General features: G+C 36.0%; 1 protein-coding gene across 1 annotated transcript; it reads right to left on the reverse strand.

Annotated features, from left to right (window-relative positions):
• Nucleotides 1-1,445: 1,445 nt before the first annotated feature.
• On the reverse strand, nucleotides 1,446-26,022 carry LOC116166581 (cytokine receptor-like). Its single transcript, XM_031481576.1, has 19 exons — nucleotides 25,744-26,022; nucleotides 8,185-8,386; nucleotides 8,017-8,131; nucleotides 7,817-7,968; nucleotides 7,642-7,768; nucleotides 7,285-7,420; nucleotides 7,047-7,240; nucleotides 6,846-6,997; nucleotides 6,614-6,800; nucleotides 6,407-6,566; nucleotides 5,851-5,999; nucleotides 5,651-5,802; nucleotides 5,293-5,602; nucleotides 5,084-5,245; nucleotides 4,881-5,035; nucleotides 4,721-4,832; nucleotides 4,504-4,671; nucleotides 3,281-3,497; nucleotides 1,446-3,234 (listed from the first exon to the last, which is right to left on the reverse strand). The coding sequence occupies exons 2-19, from the start codon at nucleotides 8,185-8,187 to the stop codon at nucleotides 2,343-2,345; spliced, it is 3,543 nt and encodes a 1,180-aa protein (XP_031337436.1). The 5' UTR covers nucleotides 8,188-8,386; nucleotides 25,744-26,022; the 3' UTR covers nucleotides 1,446-2,342.
• Between the last annotated feature and the right edge of the window lie 93 nt (nucleotides 26,023-26,115).

Here is a 26,115-nt window from a genome sequence, read left to right on the forward strand (position 1 = left end):
GGCGGGGTAAGTTATTTAAACATTCAAGATAGAGTTGATAGCATTATACACTTAAATACGTATAGGATAGGAGTAAAATATTTATTCAAAATTGGTAAATATTTTAATCGTACCTACAACTAGAAAAATATAATAAATTCTGAACACATATATATACGAATTATATTAATAGTGTGAACTGAGTTACTTGTAGATATTAATTATTATGTCTTACATTCCAAACAAATCGATTCATTTGAACATTTTGGTATTTTCTTTAAAGTTGTACATTTAACGTGCTTCCACAGGAGGCATGTGAAGCACACATAATGCAATCAGGTTGATTTTTGATAATTTCTGGATTGCATAACACACACAGCCATTCGTTTTGCTCCCTTTTCGCAATGATTAAATTTTGGACTTGCCAAGCAGCACCAGAGAAAAAGTTACTGAAATATTAAACGTAAAACCCACGTGTAAACAATCACAAACATCGCACCAAGTTGTCAGACAGGATTTATAATAATCCCGGTCGTCGCTGACGTCACTAGCGTGATCTCATAGTGCAACCGGGATCCGTATGAATACCGGAGCCGGGAGGCTAGTCACACCGATAAAAAAAATATCTTTAGAAATTGAGATCGAGTCTATTTACAATTTAAGAGTAACTATTTGATGCTGTTATATGAATACATAATTTTAATGAAAAATATAAAATGGTGTTGGTATAAATTATCGCTAAAATTCCCCAATGGGCTGTATTGAATACTTTTATCAACACTGGAGGTGGGTTTTCTTGAGGGGCGTGTTGATTTTATTAATTTGCTTAGATTTCCTGTTTATAAAAATGTAATAAAAGGAAAAATTCTCCGACATTCTCTCTACAATTAGCTATGCCTTACCCTGTCGAGTTTCGCTTTTCACTTTACTACTGTGTGAAGAGCAGTGCGTATACAAAATATAAAAAATGTTAACAGTAGAATGATAAATATATTTTTTGAATAATTGTATACAGTGAGAAGGAACAATGATAATGATATTACAAAGGTAGGTACTTAATGCGTGAATTAAAATATATACAATGGCGCACAATTATATGTACAAATGAATCTTAAAGGTAATTATTCGAAATTATTTTCACACCAGCTAACTTAAGGAATAGAGTAAATGATAAATTTTAAACATAGTCTAATAAGTCTTAAAAATATCTATATAAAAAATACAGGAAGTGCTTTTACTGATACCATTGAACTTGAAAACGAACGTGATGTTTTAAGCACCTACACTAAAATCTGGCAAGTTTGTATCAACGGCAAATACAATAAATTCTTAATGAGTATATGAAATGTTATATTTAAAGGCACTCACTGTTCACTTTGAACATTATTTTTCTTACAAATTACCCAGTCTATTAAAGTAAATAATGTACAGGTGTGGATAACTACGCTGTAATTTGAAAATTCTACTTCTATACTAAAATTTGAATTACAGAACACTCGATGACTAGAATTTATTGGAAGATCATTAAAATGTGCCATATTTGACAAATCAAACAGAAAGGGGAACAACACGGCCACACCAATTGGTTGAGTACCGCGATCCTATTTTAAAATTTTGTGAAAAAAAAACCCATCCATGAACATTAGCAAACGGCAAAACGATATGGATTGTATCAAATTTAATTTCCTTTCATTATACAGATTTTGATTCACAAAGTGTGAAATCTGTGCTACTACAAACTACAGCATGTCATCAACACAGGAACATAGCATAAAAATGTCGACACTACCAAAAAAAAAATATTGTTGAATGTTTGCATAACTTTTTGAATAAATTTTGGGATTTATTTTATACAAGATACATGAATATGAAAATATGTTAGCTACAGATCGTTCTGTAGAAGAGTACAACATATTTATGTAATAAAAATAGGGAATTATTTACACAACTCGCCTAAGATCATAATTTGTAGACACCAAAATTTGCTTGCTAACAATTATGCCTCTTTTTTACATATTTCAACTAGTAAAAACAGAATTAAACACGCAATAAAATAACAGAAGTTAAAACATTGTCTACATGATGATAATAGGTAAACTGTAAATGACCAAGATCTAACAATAATAAACCCACTGATACAATATGGATGAGGTAATGAGAATGTTAATAAAATATTGATAGAAAAATGATAAAACTTTTACCTTAAAGTTAAAGATTTGCACAATAAAATTAAAAAAATAAAACATAAAAAACTAAAAATAAAAACATATTTTCTACTTTTCACAGATAGCTAAGGTTAATATCAATGAAATTGCAGTCGATGTAGTAAAAGTTGCCTTGCTTTATAAATCTACGCACTCTCTCTAATCCTCCTTAAGTGTCTTTACATCGAAACATCTCTGTGGCACATACCCAGATGCAGATATTTCGACGGGAGGTCTTGGAGCAGGTGCATCTCCAATTGAAACGTACCCCGTCTCAAGGGCCACAATATCGAGAGGCGGTTGATTACAATTACAAGCATCCACCTTTCGTGTAGGATCCGCAACTTGCATGTAAATGGGTAGATTCTCTCTACTATCCGTAGACTTATAGGATTCTAAACTCACTAAATCGACCATTTCACTGTCTTTGCTGGTTTCAGTAATTTGGGACAAACTTAATGGCACATAGCTTGAATTGCAGGGCTTATTCAAGTCTTTGGGTGTAGATTGAGGTAAATGATCGGGCAAGACGTAAGGCATCTTCTGATTTTCTGTCTGTATTACCGGAACAGGTACGTATGAGGGATTAACACTAACGATGGGAGTCTGATCGGTAAGAACACAAAAAGCCGGCGGAGCCGTTTTAGGATTCTCCATAGGCATGGTGACGTAACCTTTGTTACTGATGGGGCGGTTGGCGGAGACGTTTCGTAACCGCAGAGAGTTTGTTTGCAATTCTTCCGTCGACGAAGAGCGCGGCTGCTCCGTACCAGAATCCGATGAATTAGACGAATGGGTTGCAGAATCAATGGAAGCTGTAACACTTTCGTGAGCAGAACTACATCCGCTTGAATCGCCACTCATATTTTGGCTGCCGCTTCTTTTCAACAATAACAATTCTTTATCGGCCATAGTCGGCAAAATTTCGTAATCTTCAATTTTTGGGCACCCATCGTAATCACTTAGGCTGATATTAACAGGTTCGATCGTTAATAAACCTGGTGGTAACTTAACTTCTACATCGATCATTTCGAGATAGCGGAAATACATCCTAAAAGACAAGATGGTGACTGAAAATGTGAAGATATAACACTTACTTTCTGCCTATGTAAACCATAAATATTATAAACATAACGCTGAACGGTAATAACATCCAAAGCAGTATACTTCCAGGTGTGTGGCAAAATGATTCCAGCTCTTCACTCCAAGAGCCTTCATACCGTTCACCATTGAAAATATTTACAGCCCTCACCGAGATATAGAAGGTATCATATTTACCATCAGATCCACAATCCTGTATTCCATATTTTGTCCCTTTAAAAATCAAGTTAGCGTTAATATGAACAAAAGACTGTATACAAGCACAATATAAAAAAAAATGTGATCACAACGATGAGAACTACGTCCAAATGTCTCAAAATATGTTATGAACCTGAAAGCAAGGTTCAGTCGGCTGTGTGAGTGTTTGAACATGAAGCGAAACCAAACAAAGTGATTCATTCCGGAAGGGTTTCCAAGAAAATGGTCGCTAGTTTTGTTGCTAAATCTGGACATATCGCCACTATTGCCCCTGAAGATCGACGAACTGTTAATAATTTGTATACGACTGTTTGTTTGCCCGAAGTGATCAACGAATTGCGAAAAATTAACAAAAATCGTCGCATCCTACTCCACCACGAAAATGCCAGCTCGCACACTGCTTGTCGCACAACAGAATTCTAGGAAGCCCGTTATGTTGAAATTCTTAATCATCTACCATATTCTCCTGACCTGAACCCTAATGACTTTTTTTACTTTTCTAAGAATCAAGAAATAGTTGCGTGGAAGGGATTTGCCAGAACAAGAAGTTGAAGCTTACAAAGTTGCGATTTCAAGTTCTCCAACTTCAGGCTGGGATTACTGTTTTGCGCAGTGGTTCAAAATAATGCAAAATTCTGTTAACTTTAACGGTGAATACTTTGAAAAACAATACCTATGTCCTATATCCTCGTTTGCTTAAGTTCTTTTATTGTAATTAAATCTCACAACATAAAAGGCAACTCTTGTAAGGACAATGTGGATCATTACTCGTTATAAAACGCCAAAGTTACTTTGTACAACACATCCCATATGCTGAGTGCCCAATTTTTAAATTATTGTAGCTTGCAGTTCTTGCCTTGAAGTGGACTCACTTGAAAATCATTTTACAACATTAAAATACACCAAACGGGCTTTGCACCAGATTGTTCGACTGTAACAATCACACAGGTTAGCTCAGACAAAACTTCCTTTTTTGATTGACCAATTTGCCACTAAACTGTACGGAAAAATCAAATAATACCTGTAACATTAATAATTGGATGAGTCCAGTTATCGCCATTTAATTTTTCCTTAAATTTTACTTCAAAAATTTCATTCCTTCCCCTGGGATATTTGGGCCGTTCCCATTCCACCAATATATACGAATTATTCTGAAACGTGACCCCCGGCTGTGAACATTTCTCCGGATCTGAAAAGTCGCTATGTGAATCAAAAAGTACTGCAGTTGAGATACTTACATCCGACTAGAGTTTGAACTAAATAGGGTACAGATGGTTCGGAACAGGACGTGGTACATGCCGTAATGCTAATGCTGTACTCTACATAGCTATACAAATTATATATTGTGTACTGAAAACTATCAAATTAGAATCGTTTAGGTCAGTAAAATTTAGTTACCTCTTCGATTTCGGCTTCAATCGTTTCATTCATTCCATTGTAAATTATATGGTAGTATTTCAATCTGCCATTAGTTACATTAGGCCTATTCCATGTTAGAGAGATAGATGTATTGGTAACATTAATTACATGCAGTCCGTAAGGCCTGCTTGGAGCTGTGTCAGATCAACAATTAATGATGGAATTGGGAGACGCAGACTCACCTGCTTCAAGAGTTGTGGCAAATTGATAGTCACTCTTCTGACTTTGACTGTTATGTTTGGTTATTACAGAAACAGCAAACATATAAGTTTCATACGGTAGAAGTCCTGTTATATTTGCCTGTTCGGCCGTGGAATCATTAATAATCAAGCTTTCCTCTGGACCTATAATTGAAAGCGTAATCCCAAGGATTTTTCTTGCTTAACTCTACCTTTACAGTTAATAACGGACGGTTTCACAATGCTACAATAATAGATAACGAAACCTTCAACACTGCCCACCCGATCAGAACATTCTAATTTCCATGAAAGTTGAATGAGAGTTGAGAACACTTGAGATATTTTGACATTCTTCATTTTTCCAATCGCTTGATTATGAATGACAGTACATGCAGCCCAAACCATGCCACTACTCGACTCCTCAGCATTTGCAGACACTGCAAATTGATGTATAGTATCCTCCGAGACTGTAATGTTATGAACTGTCTGATTGGCGGGTAACTCTTTCCAACTTAGATGACCCTAAAAGTGGCAATGAATTTGAAGAAACTCCAAAAATTACTATCATACAGTGCACTGGTATGGTCTATCTCGGTCATGCGTACACCAAAAAAGCGAATAATTCTTTATGGGCATATTGAGATTCCTCGGCGGTTCCCAAGATAATTCGTACTGCCCATTTCCAAAAGCGATCTTAGTAAATGACAATGGTTCACTTATACCTACAAATACAGTCAAAAAATTTCGTCGTTTAGAAAGAACAAACTTACGATCAGATTGCTTTGGAACAACTAATATAGACTTATGGTCTGATAATCCAATGGTATTTTTTGACCAAATTTGAAATGTATACCTCTGATCAACGCTGAGATTAGTAAACTTGGCATATGCATGTGTTATTTCCAGTGGCCTAATTTCTCTGCAAAAGAAACGACAATCTTAGAATTGCCATAACTCTGATAATACAAAAGAAGAGAGGAGCGCTAACCAAAATCACTCCTTACATGCTTTGAGATAATGCAAAAAAATTGTAAATTTTCTATTTTCGAATATGCAGTAAAAACCGAAATTCCCAAAAACGCCTACCGAGGAGAGAATTTTTTGCATTTCAAGTAACAACATTTGCTGTAACTATGGGATGTTTATCCAACAATTGCGTGTCCAGACGTATAAACGCGATATTGAAATTTGCTTGTGTAGAATCATTCAAGTGTCAATTAAAAAGATTCGGGTAGATAATAAGCCTATATAACAGAGTATAGAGAGTATATAGTATACAATATTTTCGAACTATGAAGGGCTAATAAATAATCGATCTAAACTTACATATTCTCCAATACTTCGACATAATATGTAAAATTTTCCCCATTCGCAACTTCTACAGGAATTTGCTGCCAATATATAAAAACTTCTCTTTGGTTTAGGGTACTACCAGAAGAGATAATTTCAAAGCTGCCAATATTAGTCATCGGAGGAATTCCTGGAACTGAAACACAACATTTCTTTGAGGTGCAACGCAAATTGCCCACTTACTTTTACTGTCTGTGAAGCAAGTGACAGTTGTATTTGTAGACCACAATGATTCATCATCTTTATCGGCAGCATTAGATCTTAGTGACACTCGAATGTCATATAGTGCGTGCGCATATTTCAGACCGGTCACATTAAAATACACATTGTCCATGTCTTCCATGCTTAAAGTGCGCAAGAAGCCGGCTTCCTAAAATGAATTGCCAAAAATGTTTTTTGAATAAAGCCTTGTTACCCGCCACTGTTTTTCGTATTGAGATTGATAAAGGATCCTATGCTGAAGTCCTGGAGGAAATGCATGCATCGATTTAGGAACGGACCATCGAAGATAAAGAGAATTCGTTGTCGAATTGACCACAGTGAGATTTTCAGGTGGGCCCGAATAAACTACAATTTGTATATTGAGCAATGTAATATTCGAAAGGGAGTAAATTACCGTGCGGAAAATGAGAGAACGTGTAATTAAATTGATAGCTACCAAAATGATTTGTAACATTTAACTCAAAATAAAATGTTCTTTGTACTTGTCTATATTGCGGTTTCGTCGCAACAGACCACACACATTTTAATTTCGTTATGCCTCCTTTCTTTACCATCTCTTCTATGTGCGGACACTGACTTGGCATATTCCTACGATTTAAATGAACTACTTGCTTAAAATGATTTTTACCTGCCTGCCCGCACGTGTTGGAAGGTAGTAACTTAGATTGTAACCAGTTTTTGCATAATTTTCAGGCGCAGTCCACGTGCACGTTAAGTTGTCAAAGTTTAGACTGTAGCACTTAAAATCCGTAATAGGAAGTGGTTTTGCTGAAATCAAAAGGCTGGTTAAAATTTGTTCTAACACTCAAAATTAATTATTTGCAGATTGTTTATGCCAATTACCCATATTTACCATACAGTTTATGTTTTAGACTGATTGTTAGTGATGTGTACTCGCTCATAGTAATAATTTTTATTAACACTGCAGTTTCAGAAAGAAACACACCACATTCAAATTGGAGGGCCAAAGTGAAAAATAAAATACTTACTTCCGACAACCACATTATTTAAGCAAACTGCGTTTGTATTGTTCATTAATTTACATGTATATACTGATGCGGATTTCGGGGGTTTGTCTATATGTAAACTAATGCTAGTCGAATTTAGCACTTCAATCTAAAAACAAACATAATTAACAGTATACTTCTTCATATGTCGACGCACCATTTCACTGGGAATAACATCTTGACCGCGAATGAAGTATAACTTGCTACTGGAGTGTTCCGGATGCAGTTTAAGGAAATGATCGTTTAATATACAAGTAATGTCTAACGGATTTCCATATTCAATATTAATGTCCCCATATGGATCAGTATCTACAAAATGGAGATAAAAAATGTTGCTGACAAAAACCAAAAACTTACAGCCTGGGGTGGATACACCCGTATGACACTGACGGTCAGCTGCTACCATTCCAATTATTGTAATGATTATGTAGCACCACCATATACAATTGCCCATTTTAAATTTTGATGTGTTCTAAGAGAAAATCCACGTATTATAATATTCATTAATAATTTCTTAAGCAATACCATAATCAATTTCCCTGAATGAGTATCTTGTTTAAATTTGTACTACTTTCGTAATTCTGGTTAATGCAACAAAATTTTACTGACCAACCAATTACTTACATAGGTAGCACTGTACTAAAGATGTATCATAATTGGAATTAATTCAATTTTCCACATTTTGAACAGCTTTCTAAACTTCATTGAGCTTATTTTTTGAGACAATCTGGAAAGCAAATAAACGAATTAGAAACATTTTGCTAATTATTATAAGTAGGTACTATGAACACTTTACAGCGACGAAGTGGGCAGATTGAGTTGTTTCCGAGTACCTCAAATGCTTATGTTTATTTTAATTAATTCAAACGCTATTCTTGTTCCTCAATCTGCAATCCTTGCCACTGTTGATTTTGAGTTCCGCGATTCATATGAGAAACTTATATGAAAGTTGTCGTTAAGTTCCCAACCCAATATTAACGCGTGATCACGTTCATTTTTAAACATACTGCTGGGTTGAGTGTTACAAGTAGTTATTTGTTAACAAAATTTTATTGAAATATCTCCACAAATAACAAAGTTGAAAAGAGAATGCGCAGATAGAAATTTCTTTGACAAAATTCTTTCTTTTGGTCGTCGTATTAACATCTATTAATTTTAGAAAAAACTGCAGCGCTTCAAAGGATCTCTGTGTTGAGATCTCAAGTCGTCGGATTGACAAAACTATAATGTGATAGTACACACCGGTTATGCATATATGTATATACCCGACATAACTTGACCAGGTGAGCGACGTACAGACACAAACACTAATCGTTACTTGATTTTAATCCGTGCGATTAGTTAGTCAAGCTAGACCTGAGTTCTTACAAGAGAAACACCAACCATAATACTAACAATAATACGCAAAAACCTAAACAGCATTACTGACTCACAACATGACAGATACACCCAATAAAGTTACACGTCCTCGTACAGCTAAAAAACAAAAAACTGTTTCTTGTCAGAAACACACCGCGTTTTTTATTTATTTATTTATTTATTATCCCTCTCTTGTTCTGAGCCCTCAACAAGCTTGCACCCAATTACAGAGTGACCCGCATAGTGCTTTTTAGAGGTGCCCCTGCAGAAGGTCTTAAGTTGTTCCATACTACTCCGGTATTTACCTTACGAATTAGGAAAACTGCAGGAAAACCTAATTCGGAGTAGCCGGCAGAATGCTCGAAACTGGTCTAAGGTAATTCCCATCTCTGCCACAGATGAAAAATGCACCTCAACCCAGGTTCGAACACCCGACCTCCGGTTTTATAGTCCAGCGCTCTACCACTGAACCATAAAGCCGGTATGTCATTTGATTTGATCGCAAGCCATCGCACAAATCCCAAGTAGATACTGATTTTATTTTATTGTCAGTATAATTGAATGTGTCCAGGTCATCCGAAAATAAACATATTTTTCAGATTCCGCCATCAATTTTGCAAACAGGTGATGAAATTCAATTCGCTTCATATTGAGGGTATTTACCAATTTACGTTTTTGTCTGATTAATTTGGATAATACAATATCCGTTAGTAGAGAACTTTCCTAGTACGTGCCATCGAAGTTTCGTCATTGTGCTGTACACATAACAGAGGCTAAAAAGTAAAATGGGCTGCTTTCGTAAATACCATTGAATATTCAATGTAAATCGCTTGCGAGGTACTCCATCGCAACGCAACTTGCTAGAACATTGTAAAAAATTTCGTATCGCATCGGCAAGCATCTCAAGGCCCATCGCGCAATAGCATCCCGTCTGAACGTAGGCTGGCGCGCGGGCTTTTGCCGGTCATTATTTTATTTTCAAAGAAAAAGACAAGCTTCATAACTACCCACCTACGGATAATTTCGCAATCAGCTGAAATTGTACATTTCTACATAAATGATGATAGATTGGCAACTTTGCAAATTTATATCGAAATTGATGAGTTAATGCATAAAAATAACTAGAAATTGAAACAAATGGTTTTCCTGTACGCGTCGTAAGGTAAAGTACAGCTTGGGTAATTGAAATTGTCATTAAATATGTAATTTAAGTTGAAGTATAAAAAACGGTACACAAAATAAACGCACTTAAAACAGGAAATATACACGGGGTCTATAAAAATTTTAATAGGCACAGTCGTACAAGTTTCTCAAGTAGTTTTTTCAGAAGTTGTAATTTTATTGATTTTTAAAAAAATTTTAATCTTCTACAAATAAGGTTCGCTGGTCAACGTTTCGATATATTCAAACCTATTTATTATGCAATAATATAATAAAGTTGACTAACTCAACAAGATAGCGAGAAAATGACTTTCCATAACTATCATGTACATAGGAGCTGTTTTTTTTTAAATTATTTCATTTGATGTGAGAATAAAAGAAAATAATTTAACATTAATTGAATTTTACTTTAATTAACATAATAATTATACTTGTACGTAAAAGCGTTGAATGAAAAATTTCTTGATTAAACGCTAAAAGGGTCACTTGACACAGATTTGGCACAAACTTCTGAAGTTACATGCTTTTGTGATTTAATGTTAAGCACTCAGAGGTTCCACCCCCACATATAAATCAGATTTCCTTACATAGTTTATTACAACAAAAAATTGTGAAATTTCTATTGGAAATTTCAGATGAGAAGAATGTTTGCATTATTTTTTTCTTCATGCTAGACAATTTTTCTTTAAGCGACTTTTGATGTCGTTTTTGGTTCATTCATAAATGAACCTACTCGTATTAGTAGTAGATCTAGCAGTACACTAATCGATTATATTATGTTGTTCCCCGAGATGTTAGCATCTCGGTTAGCATTATAGAATCTGGTACATTAAGTGTACACAATATCTATGATCATCAATTAGCGTAGCTCTTGTTTATACACATATAGAGATTTTCATGATTTTGATGCTGACGCTTTTGAAACTGACCTCATGTCTATTGATTGGCAAGTATTATACAGGCTACCTAATATTGACCAGAAGGTGGAAGTTTTAAACACAAATATACTTCAGTTGTTTGATAAGTACACAGCATGTAAAACAGTAAGGTCTCTAAAACACCTGCCCCGTGGCTTACTGATAATATTAAATTCATGATCTCGCTCACTCGCGCTCGTATTGCTGATCCTTTAACTCGCGCCCAAAAAACCGACAAAACATGGAGCAGTTGACAGAACGAGGAGCATGACGTGCAGCAATGCGAGTGATGTTGCCACACTATGTCTCTGCCTCCTCGTCACGCTACTTCCCATGCTCCTCGGCGAGTGTGTGGCTGGGGTATATGTCAAGTTGATTGGAGGTCATATGTTGTAACGATTGGAATTTATTTGTACTATCCCTGGTCGATACGCCTTGTGCTTAATGAGAAACTGCGGGTTACTAAAGGGCACTGTTGTCGTCTTTTTCAAGAGCTGTTATTTTCAATATTGTTCATTTAAAATACCGGATTCAACTTTATCAATCGATATAAATGAATGGAGATAACTTCTGAACTGTTGGGAAATTTTTTTTTGAAGATATCAATAAATTACTCTAAATGTGACAGTTTACCTATTAATGAATTTTTAAAGTGCCTTCGAAATGACTATTCTCTTTGAAAAAAGTTATGATATCTGACTAGTTATCTGTACGAGTATACGGTTAATTTTGTTCAAACGTTCTAAAATTAATGACGCTATCATTTCAATAGAAAATCAACTGATACAAATCAAATACCTCTACCAAGTTTCAAGCCTCTAGGTCTTTAATCAATGAGTTATCACAGAGCACCAGCCTTTCAATTCTTAATAAACGGATATAGTTTATTCTGAAATGTCCTTTTGATCGCTCAGCAATATAACACATTTTTGGTAGCATCCAAATTTTCCTCAACGTCCCTAATCGTAAGCTCATGACCCCTCGCTAACAAATTCACAAATATTGAAGAACATTACTAAAGATTTATTTACCTAGACTTTTTGGCGAAGTGGAAACAGTATGGTAGTATGTGTATAGAGAAGGACAGTAGGTACCTACTTCAAAAACGTTATTTTCCAAATTTCTTTTCAATCTACCCTACGCGTTAAAAATGTTATGGGATCTCAAAGCTCAGATCAGAGCTGAAACCACGGCTGAAAGCTTGGGCGAACGGGCCTCGCGTAACGCATCATAGGGATTTCAATGTAAAATTCATAACATGCGATTATTGGCTCCCCAAATTATTTTAGAGTAAAAATGTATTAAGGTTTTTTGTAGGAAAAATTTTTTTACGTCAATTAAAGGATCGGAGGATCCTTAATAATGAAAATTACCCTTAGCACTCCTATTAAATATGAAACAGAAAGCTACTTGAGGTTTTTTTTTATATACCGCTTCAACCACTACCGCATTGTCCTACGTGAGCGGCAACACGCGGCCGGCAGTCACAGCGTAGACAGCAAACGCGACCAGAGCGTCCTACGCCCAAGCACCGAACATAAAGTAGTTCAAGCGCATGCAGTTAGACTGAAGCGGCAGACGCGGAAATATCAAATATTTTGACCTGCTGTGCCGCCTCAAAAACGCTTGAGCAGTGCGTGCCGCGACAACCGCACCGGCCGCATGTTTCCGCTCACGTGGACAATGTGAAGGGTTATTAGCGGGAGTTTATTTGGTTACAATAGTTAAAAATTACATGTTTAAGCGTTTAATTCATTTTTGAATACCGGAGGCATTTTATCTCAGTTTTTGCGGTTTACATTTGGTCATGATAAAACATTGTCACCCATCCTCTAACTATAAATCAACCTAAAGCTACGTCATTATCCGAATTATAATAATTTATGGGTGTTCCAGAAATGACTTCGGTAAAAAGAATATTTGAATTGGCCATTATATCTCGAAAATGCATAGTTGAGCCGCTTTAAAAACTATTGGAGGGGAGCGAGTTAAAACAAGATAGGGGAATTTTTTGACACCCAGCTCGCACTTGGAATGAGAGTTTTAATCCGCCTCATATTCAATAGCAGTTAGCACTGATCCGAACTTGTAGGTTGGACATCGCTGTCTCTTTCCGTTTAGGGGGATGGACAAAACCGAGGACAAAACTATCACATAAGGTTCATCCGAGGTTCATCATTTAGATAATTTACTAACAGAAATATTTAATTCTCTCTGAAGCCGTTTCGGAAAATCCCAACTTTTACGAGTTTCCGGTAAGGCGTGGATTAATTAACATTACAGTGAGAATTACGCCATTTAAAATTGTACAGAGTGACCCAATTTCGATAGGAAAAACTTTTATCTGTACGAATGTTCGAGAAAGGTCTTCACAAAAGTAGGTAATGGTAAACGATTTACAAAAAGGGCATTTTCATATTAACAGGTTTTTTTCCGAAAAAATTGGTAATCCCAGCCAAATTCCTTTACACTCATTTCACCCGAGATTTAACCACAATAATAACAAACTCCAAAAAAATCGCTTCGCGCCGTAAAAATCCCACCATATCTTCGGCACAAAAAAGTTATGAAATTTTGTATTTGCCCCGCCTCATAGGTAATATTATTATACATACTCTCCTTGTTGACATACAAAAAAAAGGTAGAGCCTCGGGTAGAGCTATAATCTCGGCTATAATATCTCTTGGTACAATTTGTTGACACGTCATTTTAATTTGCTTGCGCAATAATTTCTCGTGTCTTTTGGTCTTGGGATGCGCCTCGAGATGCACAGTATATTTTTATGCGCTTTTAATTTATTTTTTAGGTACCTATGGCACTTTTCCTAAAAATTTCAGAAAAATCTCTCCATAAATAAGAAAATTGGGTCTACGAATGCGCAATCCATTTTTTTACGTGTGTTTTTAATGTGCATGTAATCATAATGTAAATTGAATAAATCCCGAGATAGATCCAATAAACATTTACATTATTATTATTAATAGGCTTTTATAAGATGAATAAGGATAAGGAATAAGGATAAGAAGGAGAGAATGGACCACAAATAAGAAAGTTATATCTACACGAGTACATCTACACATGTTCAATCCATTTTTTAAAACATAATAATTACAATTTGTGCGTACGCAACCGAATATGATTTTAGTTTGCTTTTATCTCGGCATTTATAGAAGATGCTTCACAAATTTTAGAAGAATCGCGTCGCAAATAAGAAAGTTTGTGCCGAGGTCTGTGAAATGTAATTTTCTTGCGTCTTTTAGTCCGTGGATGCATAGTGTATTTTTTTATGTGTTTACTTTATCTCGCTTTATCTCTTAATTTTTTAAAAATTTCAGAAAAATCCCTCCATTAATAAGAAAATTGGGTCTACACAAGCACAATCCACATTTTCTTTTCTACCTGAACAAATTAAGATAAGTCGATTAAATAAATTAAATAAAGATTTTTCTAATTTTCTCGAAAATGAACTGACCCATTTTAATAAATCAAACTTCAAAATAAAGGACTTCGAAAAACCTTTCAAATAAGCTATTACTCGAAACCACATGTCATTTATAATGTGTAAGGGAATGACCTCGGGAATAACCCTAGAGGGTGAAAAGAGGTGAAGTAGTTTTCAGTTAAAAAGTTGTCTCCCTTGACAAATCCTTTGAGGTGTCTCGGCGTTTTTTCCTTTAATCAGTGGTTTTCGATCTCGATTTCGATAAATCCGTGGTGGGAAGTTTTCAAATGAACCCTCTGTATGTATAAGTATGTGTTAGACTCGGTGTGAGAGGACTTTTTTTTCTTTTATGAAATAAACAGTGCCAATTACACACCACTTGAAGAAAGTAAACTCAAGCTGTTCTCCTTTCAAGAGTATTTCATTCATTTGTACGTGTCCATATACTGAAATATTGACGACAAGACAAGATCCTCCGAGGTCTGTAGATATTCCTCAGATATCTTCGCATATCCCGAGGCATATCCACTGGATCTGCGTGACCGGCTTTGAATTATCCATGGACATCTTTTGATGCTGGAATTATTCATATTGTAACGTTATTTATATAAATTCGGGTTCGATTTATATCAATATTTATTAATCAAAACTACAACACTATAAAAACCGTACAATTTATATCGATTATTATATCACACACACTTCGCAATTTATATTTCCGTGCTCGATGTTTCGTCCGTACTCGTTCGATAGTAGACTAACTCGATGTTCGGTCCGCAACCATTTATACACGCAAGCAATGTAAGTCCAGTACATTCTCGAATGTTCCTACAACTTCCACTATCGCGCGCGTAGAAAATTCCAGAGAATTCTGGAGCATTTCCGTTACACTGCCCCCTTCTTAATTCTGGACGTCTCGTTCAGAAACTGCGTTAGTATTACTTTTTAATGCCTCGTGTCGGAATCTGCAGTCAGAGCCTGCTCGACAAACACCTTTCTTGAAAAAGTAACAGTCCACAGTTTTGCGGAGGGTCGTCCCCTGTGGGTTGAAGCAGCATACTGTAATTCGAACGCTAGTGTTTCTAAAAATCACTTCGATCATGGTTCGCACTATTTTCCAGTCCAACCCATCTAAACCACATCCAATCTTCGGAATCGCCAAGCTATTTATGTCATAGTATGCCATGAGTTTCCTTAAGCTTTTTAAAGCAGACCAGAGGTTTTCATAGGTGGGTTTGCCTTCTGACGTTTTCTTTGAAACCAAGTAGAACAAAGAGCGTTGACTATCTTCCAAGCGCAGTACTTTACCCACTCGTGGTCTTTGCTTTAACAACTCGTCGATTCTTCCAAATCTTTTCCGGAATACGGAAGCTATACCTCTACTCATGCGAAGGTCTTCGGCGACACAATGGGCGATGGAAACGTTAACCGGAAGCTCAAAAATATTTTGACAAATTTCCTGAGTAACGCCAAATCGAGCTTTCTTCCGCTGGGCGTAATTTGACATAAAATCGTTAAAGTTTGGCTCGATCCCAAAGCTGCGTTCCTCTTCTCGAATACCTCTAACTTCTTCGTTGTTGTTGGATCCGGCATATCGTGCGAGTCGATTAATGTGGACAACTTTCGGTTTCCGGTGGTTCATTCTGATACGATATATCACGTCATTTATTTTCTTGATCACCTCATACGGACCTTCCCATTGTCTTTGTAGCTTGGGAGAAAGACCTCTTCGCCTCTGTGGATTGTGCAGCCATACCAGATCTCCAGCTTCAAAAGTTTCATTGGCCGAGCGGAGGTTGTATTGATTTTTCATGCGATCGCTGGCAATCTGAATATGACTTCTAGCCAAGTCGTGAATATCGTTCATCTTCGCCTTTAGTTGGTCAACATAATTTTCACCTGCGACATCTTCTTCATGGGGTTTACGCCCAAACTCGAGATCACATGGAAGGCGTAGTTCACGACCCAACATAAGGCAGGCAGGAGTCTGACCCGTGGTCTCGTTGACGGCTGATCGATATGCCATAAGGAACAGGTGGAGGTACTGGTCCCAATTTTTCTGATGTTCTGCCACGACTTTTGAAAGATATTTACCCATCGTACGATTCATTCTCTCCACCATTCCATCTGACTGAGGATGCAAAGGTGTTGTTCTGGTTTTATTGGCTCCTACCAATCGACAAACATCTTGAAACAAAGCCGATTCAAAGTTCCTTCCTTGGTCTGAATGGATTTCTACAGGAACACCAAAACGTGTAAAGAACTCCTTTACCAACACTTCTGCAACTGTAGCTGCCTCTTGGTTTGGAATGGCGTAAGCTTCAGTCCACTTTGTGAAATAATCCATAGCGACTAGGATATATTTATTTCCGCCATCTGTCTCGGGAAACGGTCCTGCGATATCGATAGCAACTCGTTCCATCGGACTACCAACGTTATACTGCCTCATGGGTGCCTTCTTCTTGGAAACTGGTCCGTTTCCAGTAGCACATAACTCACATTTTTGACACCATCGCCGGACATCTTCTTTACGGTTGACCCAATAGAATCGCTCACGTACCCTTTGCAACGTTTTCGTAATACCAAAGTGTCCTCCGGAAGCGCCGTCATGCAATTTTCGCAATACTTCCGACACTTTGCTTCTAGGTACTACTAATTGCAGCGTCGATTCGGTGCCATCTTCACTTTCAAGGGTCCTATACAACAGGTTGTCTTTCAGAGTCAGGCTATTCCATTGGCCCCAATAACTCTTTACTTCAGGACTTGTGGCACTAATGTCTTGCCAGTCTGGTCTTTGTCCGTGGCGCATCCAATTAAGAACAGTTTTTAAACTTGGGTCGTTTTCTTGGGCCGTTTTGATTTCGCTTGGCTTCCATTCCTCACTCTCTACAGTTGTTCGTCGCAGATGGCCAATCTTGTCTTCTATTTTAGAACAATGTGTGCAGTTGTCCTTGCACGGTCTTCTTGACAAAGCGTCTGCATTATTGTGAACTTTTCCAGCCCTGTGTTCAATGTCGTAGTCATATTCCTGAAGACGTTCTAACCATCTTGCCACCTGTCCTTCTGGGTTTCGGAACTGCAAGAGCCACTTTAGCGCTGCATGATCTGTCCTTATCAGGAACTTGCGGCCGTAAAGGTACTTATGGAAATGTTCGCATGCCTTTACCACACCCAGGAGCTCTCGCCTAGTCACACAATAATTCCTCTCGGGTTTCGACAGTACTTTGCTGAAATAGGCAATGACTCTTTCCTGTCCGTCTTGCAATTGAGAGAGAACAGCTCCAATGGCGGTGTTACTGGCATCGGTATCTAGCACAAACTTTCCTTCATTTCTGGGGTAGCCAAGGATAGGTGCGCTAGTAAGAGCCTGCCGGAGATGTTCGAAAGCTCTTTGACAGTCTTCACTCCATTCGTACTCATTGCCTTCTTCTGTCAACTTTATTAATGGTTTGGCAATGTTGGCAAATCCTTTCACGAATCGTCTATAATAGGTGCACAAACCGAGGAAACTTCGAATCTCGTGCTTGTTCTCAGGAATCGGCCACTCTTGAATCGCTATAATCTTCTCTGGGTCAGCTGTAACACCATCACGAGATACGATGTGCCCCAAATATTTAACTTCTTTTTGGAACATAAAGCATTTCTTGGGACTTAGTTTTAAATTCTTTAGGTGTTCTTCAAAAGTTTTTCCTACGACAATTACATCATCCAAATATACCAGACATGTCTGCCACGTTAGTCCCCTTAGAACTGCTTCCATAAGTCTCTCAAACGTCGCGGGGGCATTACACAATCCGAAAGGCATTACTGTGAATTGCCAAAGTCCAGAGCCTATAGAAAACGCGGTCTTCTCTCGGTCTGTCGATTCCATCCCCACTTGCCAATAACCACTCTTTAGGTCGAGTGTGGAAAACCATTGGGCTCCAGATAGAGTGTCCAAGGTGTCGTCTATTCTTGGCAGTGGATAGCTATCTTTCTTGGTGACCGAATTTAATAGACGGTAGTCAACGCAAAATCTTGTGGAGCCATCCTTCTTCTTTACAAGCACTATCGGTGATGACCAAGGACTATTCGATGGCTCGATGACACCTTGTTTTCTCATGTCTCTAATAATCTCTTCCGCTTCGTCTCGTTTAGCCAATGGGAGTCGCCTTGGCTGTTGTCTAATCGGTTGGGAATTGCCAGTATTTATTTTATGGGTGACTATGCTTGTCTTTCCCTTGTCCTGGTCGTTTACCGCGAACACATCCCGAAATTCCACAAGCATATTTTTCACCTTTTGTCGTTGTCTATTGTCCAAATCTGGGGTGTTTTTAATGACCATATCTATCAGCTCTCTTGGATACTTTCCTTTAGATAGATTTTCCGATTTTACAGAGCGAATAGCCGAGATGGGCACACACTGTCCAACTACAGTTCGTTTGCTTAGCTTAACAGGACTATCTTTCAAATTCATAATTCGAATCGGAACGCCATTTTGAACTTTCACCAGAGCCCTAGCCACTAGAAATTCCTTTTCGTTTAGTGCTTCGACTATCCGTAGGCTTCCCTGGCGACAATATCCATCTATAGTGGCCATTATAATTTTTTCACTAAGTCCGGGTATAATGACGTCATGAGTGGTTAACAGGCGGATAACATCTTCTTTGTCTTCATGGAAAGGGAGTTCTTCATCGCCGACCTTTAACACGCCCTTTTTCACGTCTAACACAGCTCCGAGTTTCTTAAGAAGATCCATCCCCAAGATGAATTGATCAGAAATATCAGCAATTAGCACCTGGTGATTGATGGTGGTCTTTCCGATGGTGACAGACATTTGTATTTCTCCGTGCGTTTTTATTCTTTCACCAGTTGCTGTTTTTAACTGCACGGTCGAAGATGAGATCCGAGAATGATTCTTCAATAACTCTGGTCTTGCAATAGTTCTTGTTGCACCTGTGTCTACTAGCAAGGATCTGTCTTCTCCATTAACTCGGCCGTCGATGTACAGACTCAGAACTTTTCCAGACGACGTAATGTTTACAGTGAAGATCGGGGCTTTGTTTCTGCAGGTCGACGATAGCCCCTTCCTGTCGACCTTTCTTAGTTTTCCGACTGCTGTAATGGTTTTTTGGTAGTTGCGGCGAACGTGTCCAATCTCGCCGCAATTCCAACATCGTGGTTCACGTTTCTTTGCCAGTGACTGTATTGCTTTATTGCTTTATTGACCTTTTCTTCCACTACTTTACTGACCTTTTCTTCAAAACTTTCAGAGCCACCTTCCTCTTCGATGGTTCTTACCCGGCTCTCACTGCGAGGTTCCACCATACGTACTCGCGCACTTCCATGACTAGCTTTCTTGGCGGCTTCGAATTCTAACGCATGGGCCAAAGCTTTCTCAATTTTGTCGTGCCTAGCCAGTCTCAAAGCCTGCTGGGCATCTCCATCACGAACGGCATCGATAAATGTTTGTACAGCCAGTTGATCAAGAAAGCTCTCCGGTGCCGTAGGGTATGCCAATCGAATCAGTCTAGCGATGTCCGCTTCAAGTTCCTGCAAACTTTCTCCAGGTTTCTGCATTCGGTTCTTGACTTGGGCATAGTAAACTTGCTGAAGGTGTTTATCGCCATATCGCATTTCGAGTCGCGCTACTATTTGTTGGAAGTTCTGTTGATCCTCGGGGATAGTCCGCAACACATCCAGAGCATCTCCTCTCAGAGCAAGAATCAGGGCTGTAGTTTTGTCTTGAAGAGTCCATTTATTTGCCGCAGCCGCTGCTTCAAACTGTCGAACGTACGTGGTCCAAGGAATCTTACCATCAAAAGTAGGTGGCTTTACTCGGGCTTGCTGAACGTCGCCTTCTACTCTTGTATTTGTTTCTGGGTCGACCTTCTTGTAATGAGTAGACTGTGGCACCTCAAGAAGACGGTCCATCAGTAATTCATCTGGGGCACTACTAGTACGCTCTTCCGTAGTCAGTCGCAAGAATTGCTCGCGCAGCTCTTCATACTTGTGCTCAATCTCAACGAATGTTGCTTTAAATGTTTTGGAAACTTCCGTAATTCTATCTTCAACTTTTTCTTCGATAATCTTTCTAGAATTTTCTTCCAACTTCTCGAACTTCTCTTGAATATTTCTAGAATTTTCTTCATTAATCCTTCTAGAATTTTCTTCCAACTTCTCGAACTTCTCTTGAATATTTCTAGAATTTTCTTCCAACTTCTCGAACTTCTCCTGAATATTTCTAGAATTTTCTTCATTAATCTTTCTAGAATGTTCTTCCATTTTCTTGAACTTCTCTTCAAAATTTCTAGAATTTTCTTCCAACTTCTCTTGAATATTTCTAGAATTTTCTTCATTAATCTTTCTAGAATTTTCTTCCATTTTCTCGAACTCTAGAATTTTCTTCAAAATTTCTAGAATTTTCTTCCAACTTCTCTTGGTTGCTTTTCATTTCTTGTTGCAACACCTGTTGGCCATTTTGGATTTGCTGGAGCAAATTGAGCATCGTTTCTTCCATTTTAGCGGCAGCAGATCTTGTTACAGGCATACACAAGCACAAGCACTTAATTTAATCTTACTTTTAATTAATTTAATTAATTCCACACCTGACACCAATGTAACGTTATTTATATAAATTCGGGTTCGATTTATATCAATATTTATTAATCAAAACTACAACACTATAAAAACCGTACAATTTATATCGATTATTATATCACACACACTTCGCAATTTATATTTCCGTGCTCGATGTTTCGTCCGTACTCGTTCGATAGTAGACTAACTCGATGTTCGGTCCGCAACCATTTATACACGCAAGCAATGTAAGTCCAGTACATTCTCGAATGTTCCTACAACTTCCACTATCGCGCGCGTAGAAAATTCCAGAGAATTCTGGAGCATTTCCGTTACAATATTAATAAATAATAAATTATTACCCAACAGCCAATACCAATACCAGAGTAGTATGGAACGCCGTTTTACTTTTTAATGGCAACCGTATTTAAGAATTTAGAAGAATGAATTATGAACAAATAAAAATATCTTAGAGATATTTTTAATTAATTACAAATATCTTAGATATTTTTAATTGCACTTTTTGCTTCTAGGTTATTTAAATTATCTCTGAGATATTTTTAATTCGGGTATACATAAACGAGAAAAAATATAATTTCGGTTTTATCGATATCTTAGAGATATTTTTAAATAATTAAAAATATCTCATAGATATTTTAAATTCAAATTAGGAAGAAACCGTATTAACTTATTTAAAAATATCTAAGATATTTTTAAATCATTTTGTTGTCAAATTTTAGATATTAGTAAATGATCAATAATATCTTAGAGATATTTTTAATTGTGTCAATTCAATACTGTGTAACACGATTACAATAAATACGCTACATTGAAAAATATATAAGATATTTTTAATTGAATTAATATATTTTCCAATATCTAAGATATTGATAAATGCACGATTTAAAAATATCTTAGAGATATTTTAAAATAAGTTAAGCTTTGAGGATATCAATAAAGTGAGGTTTATTCTTTATATGAATTTAAAATATCTATGAGATATTTTTAATTATTTTTAATTATTTAAAAATATTTTTAATTATTTAAAAATATCTCTCAGATATCGATAAAAACGAAATTATTTTTTTTTCTCGTTTATGTATACACGAATTTAAAATATCTCAGAGATATTTTAAATAACCTAGATGAAAAAACTGCAATTAAAAATATCTAAGATATTTGTAATTATTTAAAAATATCTCTAAGATATTTTTATTTGTTTAAAATTTATTCTTCTAAATTCTTAAACTCGATTATCATTCAAAAGTAAAACGACTTTTCATATTAAAATGCCTAATTTTTATTTATAATATCTTAGATATTTTAAAATACACCTCATTTGAAAATATCTTAGATATTTATAAATGTTATTTCAAATATCTAAGATATAGGAAATTGGCGCCACCTAGTGAGAAGTTCGGTTTTAATTATATTAAGACATCTGGCAACATTGTAATTAGTTTGTTTTCTAACCTCTGTGAAGTTTTCATTTCTGATTATTAATTTACGTGTATTGATTGGTGGTCATATATCTATAGGTATATGTTTGTTATCGTTTCTGCGTGTGATCAACGGCTCGTTTTAGGTTTTACTTAAAACTTAAATATGGATGTAGGGGATGTTTTGAGTCGTCTCAGAAGAACAATAGCAAGTGCTTGTAGATTATATGAAACTACAAAACAATTCCCACATTCACATTTGCACTTTGCATTAGGAAACCTCAGAAGGATCCGTAGTAACATTTGTGATACTACATTTAATGCATTAAATTCATCAATTAATGCTTTATTAGAGCTTCCACAAGAAGTATTAGTTGGTGCAGATTATCATGCAGTGTTAACCACACTTTTCGCATTTCACCTTTATTTAAGGAAACTAAAAGAATATAAATTTTGATTTATAATGTATCAGTGCTGAATTTAACTAACCTATGGAATGTAAATTTTTTATTGATCACAGGAAATTTTCTGTTGTTTTTACAACCATTTATAGCACAACTTGCCATTGCTAGTATCTAATCTAATATATACCAAAACGATTCTCAAAAAATGTTTAATCACTAGGTATTTACAATTAAATTACACTAAAACGTTCTTAAATGTTCTTGCACCGTTAACGCGATCCTGTAAAAATGTACAGAAAATGAGAAATACTGAGTACAACACTGAAGCAAAAATAACACGCACAAAAAGTCATAAGTTTCTATAAACCAATAATAAAAATAACAGAATTGGCACAATTTCCACCAAAACAAACAATAACACACATCAGCTGATCGACGTACCCAATACAAGAAATTTGCGAGGTTGTCAAACTTATTTTATAACTATTTCGTAAACGTTGCTGCTAGATGGCGGTAATTTACAATATCTTAGATATTTTTAAATAAACTTTAATTTAAAATATCTAAGATATTTTTAATTGAGTCTATATATATTTGAATATCTAAGATATTGATAAATACACAATTTAAAGATATCTTAGAGATATTTTTAAATAAGTTAATGAGGTTTCTTCTTTATTTGAATTAAAAATATCTATGAGATATTTTTAATTATTTAAAAATATCTCTAAGATATCGATAAAACCGAAATTATATTTTTTCCCGTTTATGTATACACGAATTAAAAATATCTCAGAGATAATTTAAATAACCTTGAAGCAAAAAGTGCAATTAAAAATATCTAAGATACTTGTAATTAATTAAAAATATCTCTAAGATATTTTTATTTGTTCATAATTCATTCTTCTAAATTCTTAAATACGGTTGCCATTAAAAAGTAAAACGGCGTTCCATAGAGTAGTGTTACATAACGAATATTTTAAAAGTTAAATAATATGGTTTGTACGTTTTTTACTACCTACACTGGTTGTACTTAATATTTGAGAAAATATATTTCTTTTAATTTGTGCAAGGTTATTGCATAATATACAGGGTGGGGCAGAGGAACTTGCTGATTTGTATTCTGCGCCCTTAGGCGACGGATGCTCCGACGAAATTGGGAATAGGTATATTTGAGAGAAGGGCATATAAAGTTTTTCCGCCGCGTGGTGTAGTCACCATCATGTAGTGGACGAAGGCGGAACGCGTGTTCGCCGTCGAGGCATACTTTTCTAACGGTCGCTCAGTCATAGCCACGCAACGTGCATTCCGTACTCATTTTAATTTTTTTTTCTTCACATCACCAGTTTCCCTAAAATTGTTTACCCATGAAACAATCGATTGCCAGCCAGAAACACGTCCACGTGGCGCAATATTAAAATAATAATAATAATATTTATTACTGTTAACATGCCAATAAAACATTTACAGAAGTCAAAGGAAACAACACAACATTTATACATTCATGTTAAATTACACATAAATCACAGTCTTTAAATTCATCAATAGTATAAAGTACGCCTTCAGTAAGGAATTTTTTAAATTTAGTTTTCAGGGTATTGTACGGTAAATCCCTGGTCTGGCCAGGTAGCAGGTTAAAAAGTTCAAACAAAATATTTACAAAACTTCTGTGAGTTTTTTCTACTCTGTAATGCTTTAGATCAAGATTACTACAATTTCGTGTATTATAACTATGTATATCGGACCTTACACAAAGTTCATTGGCACGAATCTTAACATATAGTAGGTAAATACAATTACAATACAATACAAAACTATTAGGTAAAAGGTTTTGCATATACAGAGCAATATTTTAATACCACAAGTATTATATTTATAAAGAACTCATCACCTCGCTTATCACATTTCTTACTGGAATTTACATCGAAAGGACAATTCATGCAGGGAAACGCACTGAAACCGAGACTAAAACTTTCTGGTTGGTTTAATTGTGAAGGTAATAAATTGAATATCCCTATTAGAATATAATTTGCATAATTTTACATACTTACTGCGGCATAGTTTTTACGAAAAATGAAAAAAACTTTTATGTAGGCACTCACAGGCATATTTTTGCACTTAGATTGAGGTACTATCGCCGCTACCTTAATATCTATTCCCAAATCAGTTTACGTTTTGACTAGTTTAGGGTAACACAATTGCCAAGTATTAAAATAATTACAACTGTTTACCGAGAGTCAGTTTATTGTAATGCCTATGTACAAGATGTTTCTGAGAACAGTAGGCTTGACCTTACAGGGTGTTACAAATTTCACCTCTACCTGTTTAATTTGATATGCATTTAAAATGCAATTCAAAATCAATGTAACCATAGAAACAAGCCTGTTAAGTAGGTATAAATAATCTTGACTCTTCTTTAAAAACATCGAAACGAAAAAGTACCTATATATGATCATTCTTTAGCAATTGTAGGATAATACCTCCGATAATCCTAACTGGATGAATTTAGACTTTCCCTACTAGTAAGCAGATAAAATTTTAAAAATCTATTGATAACCACTAGTAACCAATGAATGGGCTTCCCAAACGAAAAACGGGAGGACGTTGGTATGTATTTTAAAAATTGCCAGGCATATCAGTGTCCAAAAGTCATATCATGATTGTTTATGAACCTGCATTTGTAAACAATGTTTCAAGCACTCTGATGATCTTAAATTTCTCAATCAGTGAAATGCTTGTACATTCTAATTGCCAAGATGACAACTCGTTTAATAATATCATTTTTAAGATAAAACATTTGGTACCTCTACACTTTTGGAATATATGATGCACTATTCTTGAGAAGTCCAATACTCGGAACTCTGAATACGTAGACAACTACAAGTTCACAGGTTTCACGATCATAATGGCTGCAAAACGACACTTTCTACAAATTTTAGAGAATTATACGTCCGAACGGCTCCTTTACGAACACAATTAACATTTTTTTACGCATTTTAGGCATATTCATTTATCACATATTCGACATTATCGAGAGAAGTCAGAGACACTGCCGTTGCGCAACTACAAAAGCGAGTTTACTTTTTATTTAGATATTAATAGATGGCTCCACCTCCGCGCTCATTTTCAGAACTAATTTACATCACCAAAATCGTTATTTTTGTTTACACCTTTAT

Source organism: Photinus pyralis, unplaced genomic scaffold, assembly GCF_008802855.1.
Source record: "Photinus pyralis isolate 1611_PpyrPB1 unplaced genomic scaffold, Ppyr1.3 Ppyr1.4_LG3b, whole genome shotgun sequence".
In the NCBI taxonomy this organism is placed as follows: domain Eukaryota; kingdom Metazoa; phylum Arthropoda; class Insecta; order Coleoptera; family Lampyridae; genus Photinus; species Photinus pyralis.

What these genes read in the sequence shown, in the direction of transcription:
- LOC116166581 (XM_031481576.1), bottom strand. An exon ending in GGGTGTATCCACCCCAGGCT is followed by an intron (nt 7,969 to 8,016) that starts GTAAGTTTTTGG and finishes TCCATTTTGTAG; the next exon opens with ATACTGATCCATATGGGGAC. An exon ending in AAATAATGTGGTTGTCGGAA is followed by an intron (nt 7,421 to 7,641) that starts GTAAGTATTTTA and finishes TTTTGATTTCAG; the next exon opens with CAAAACCACTTCCTATTACG.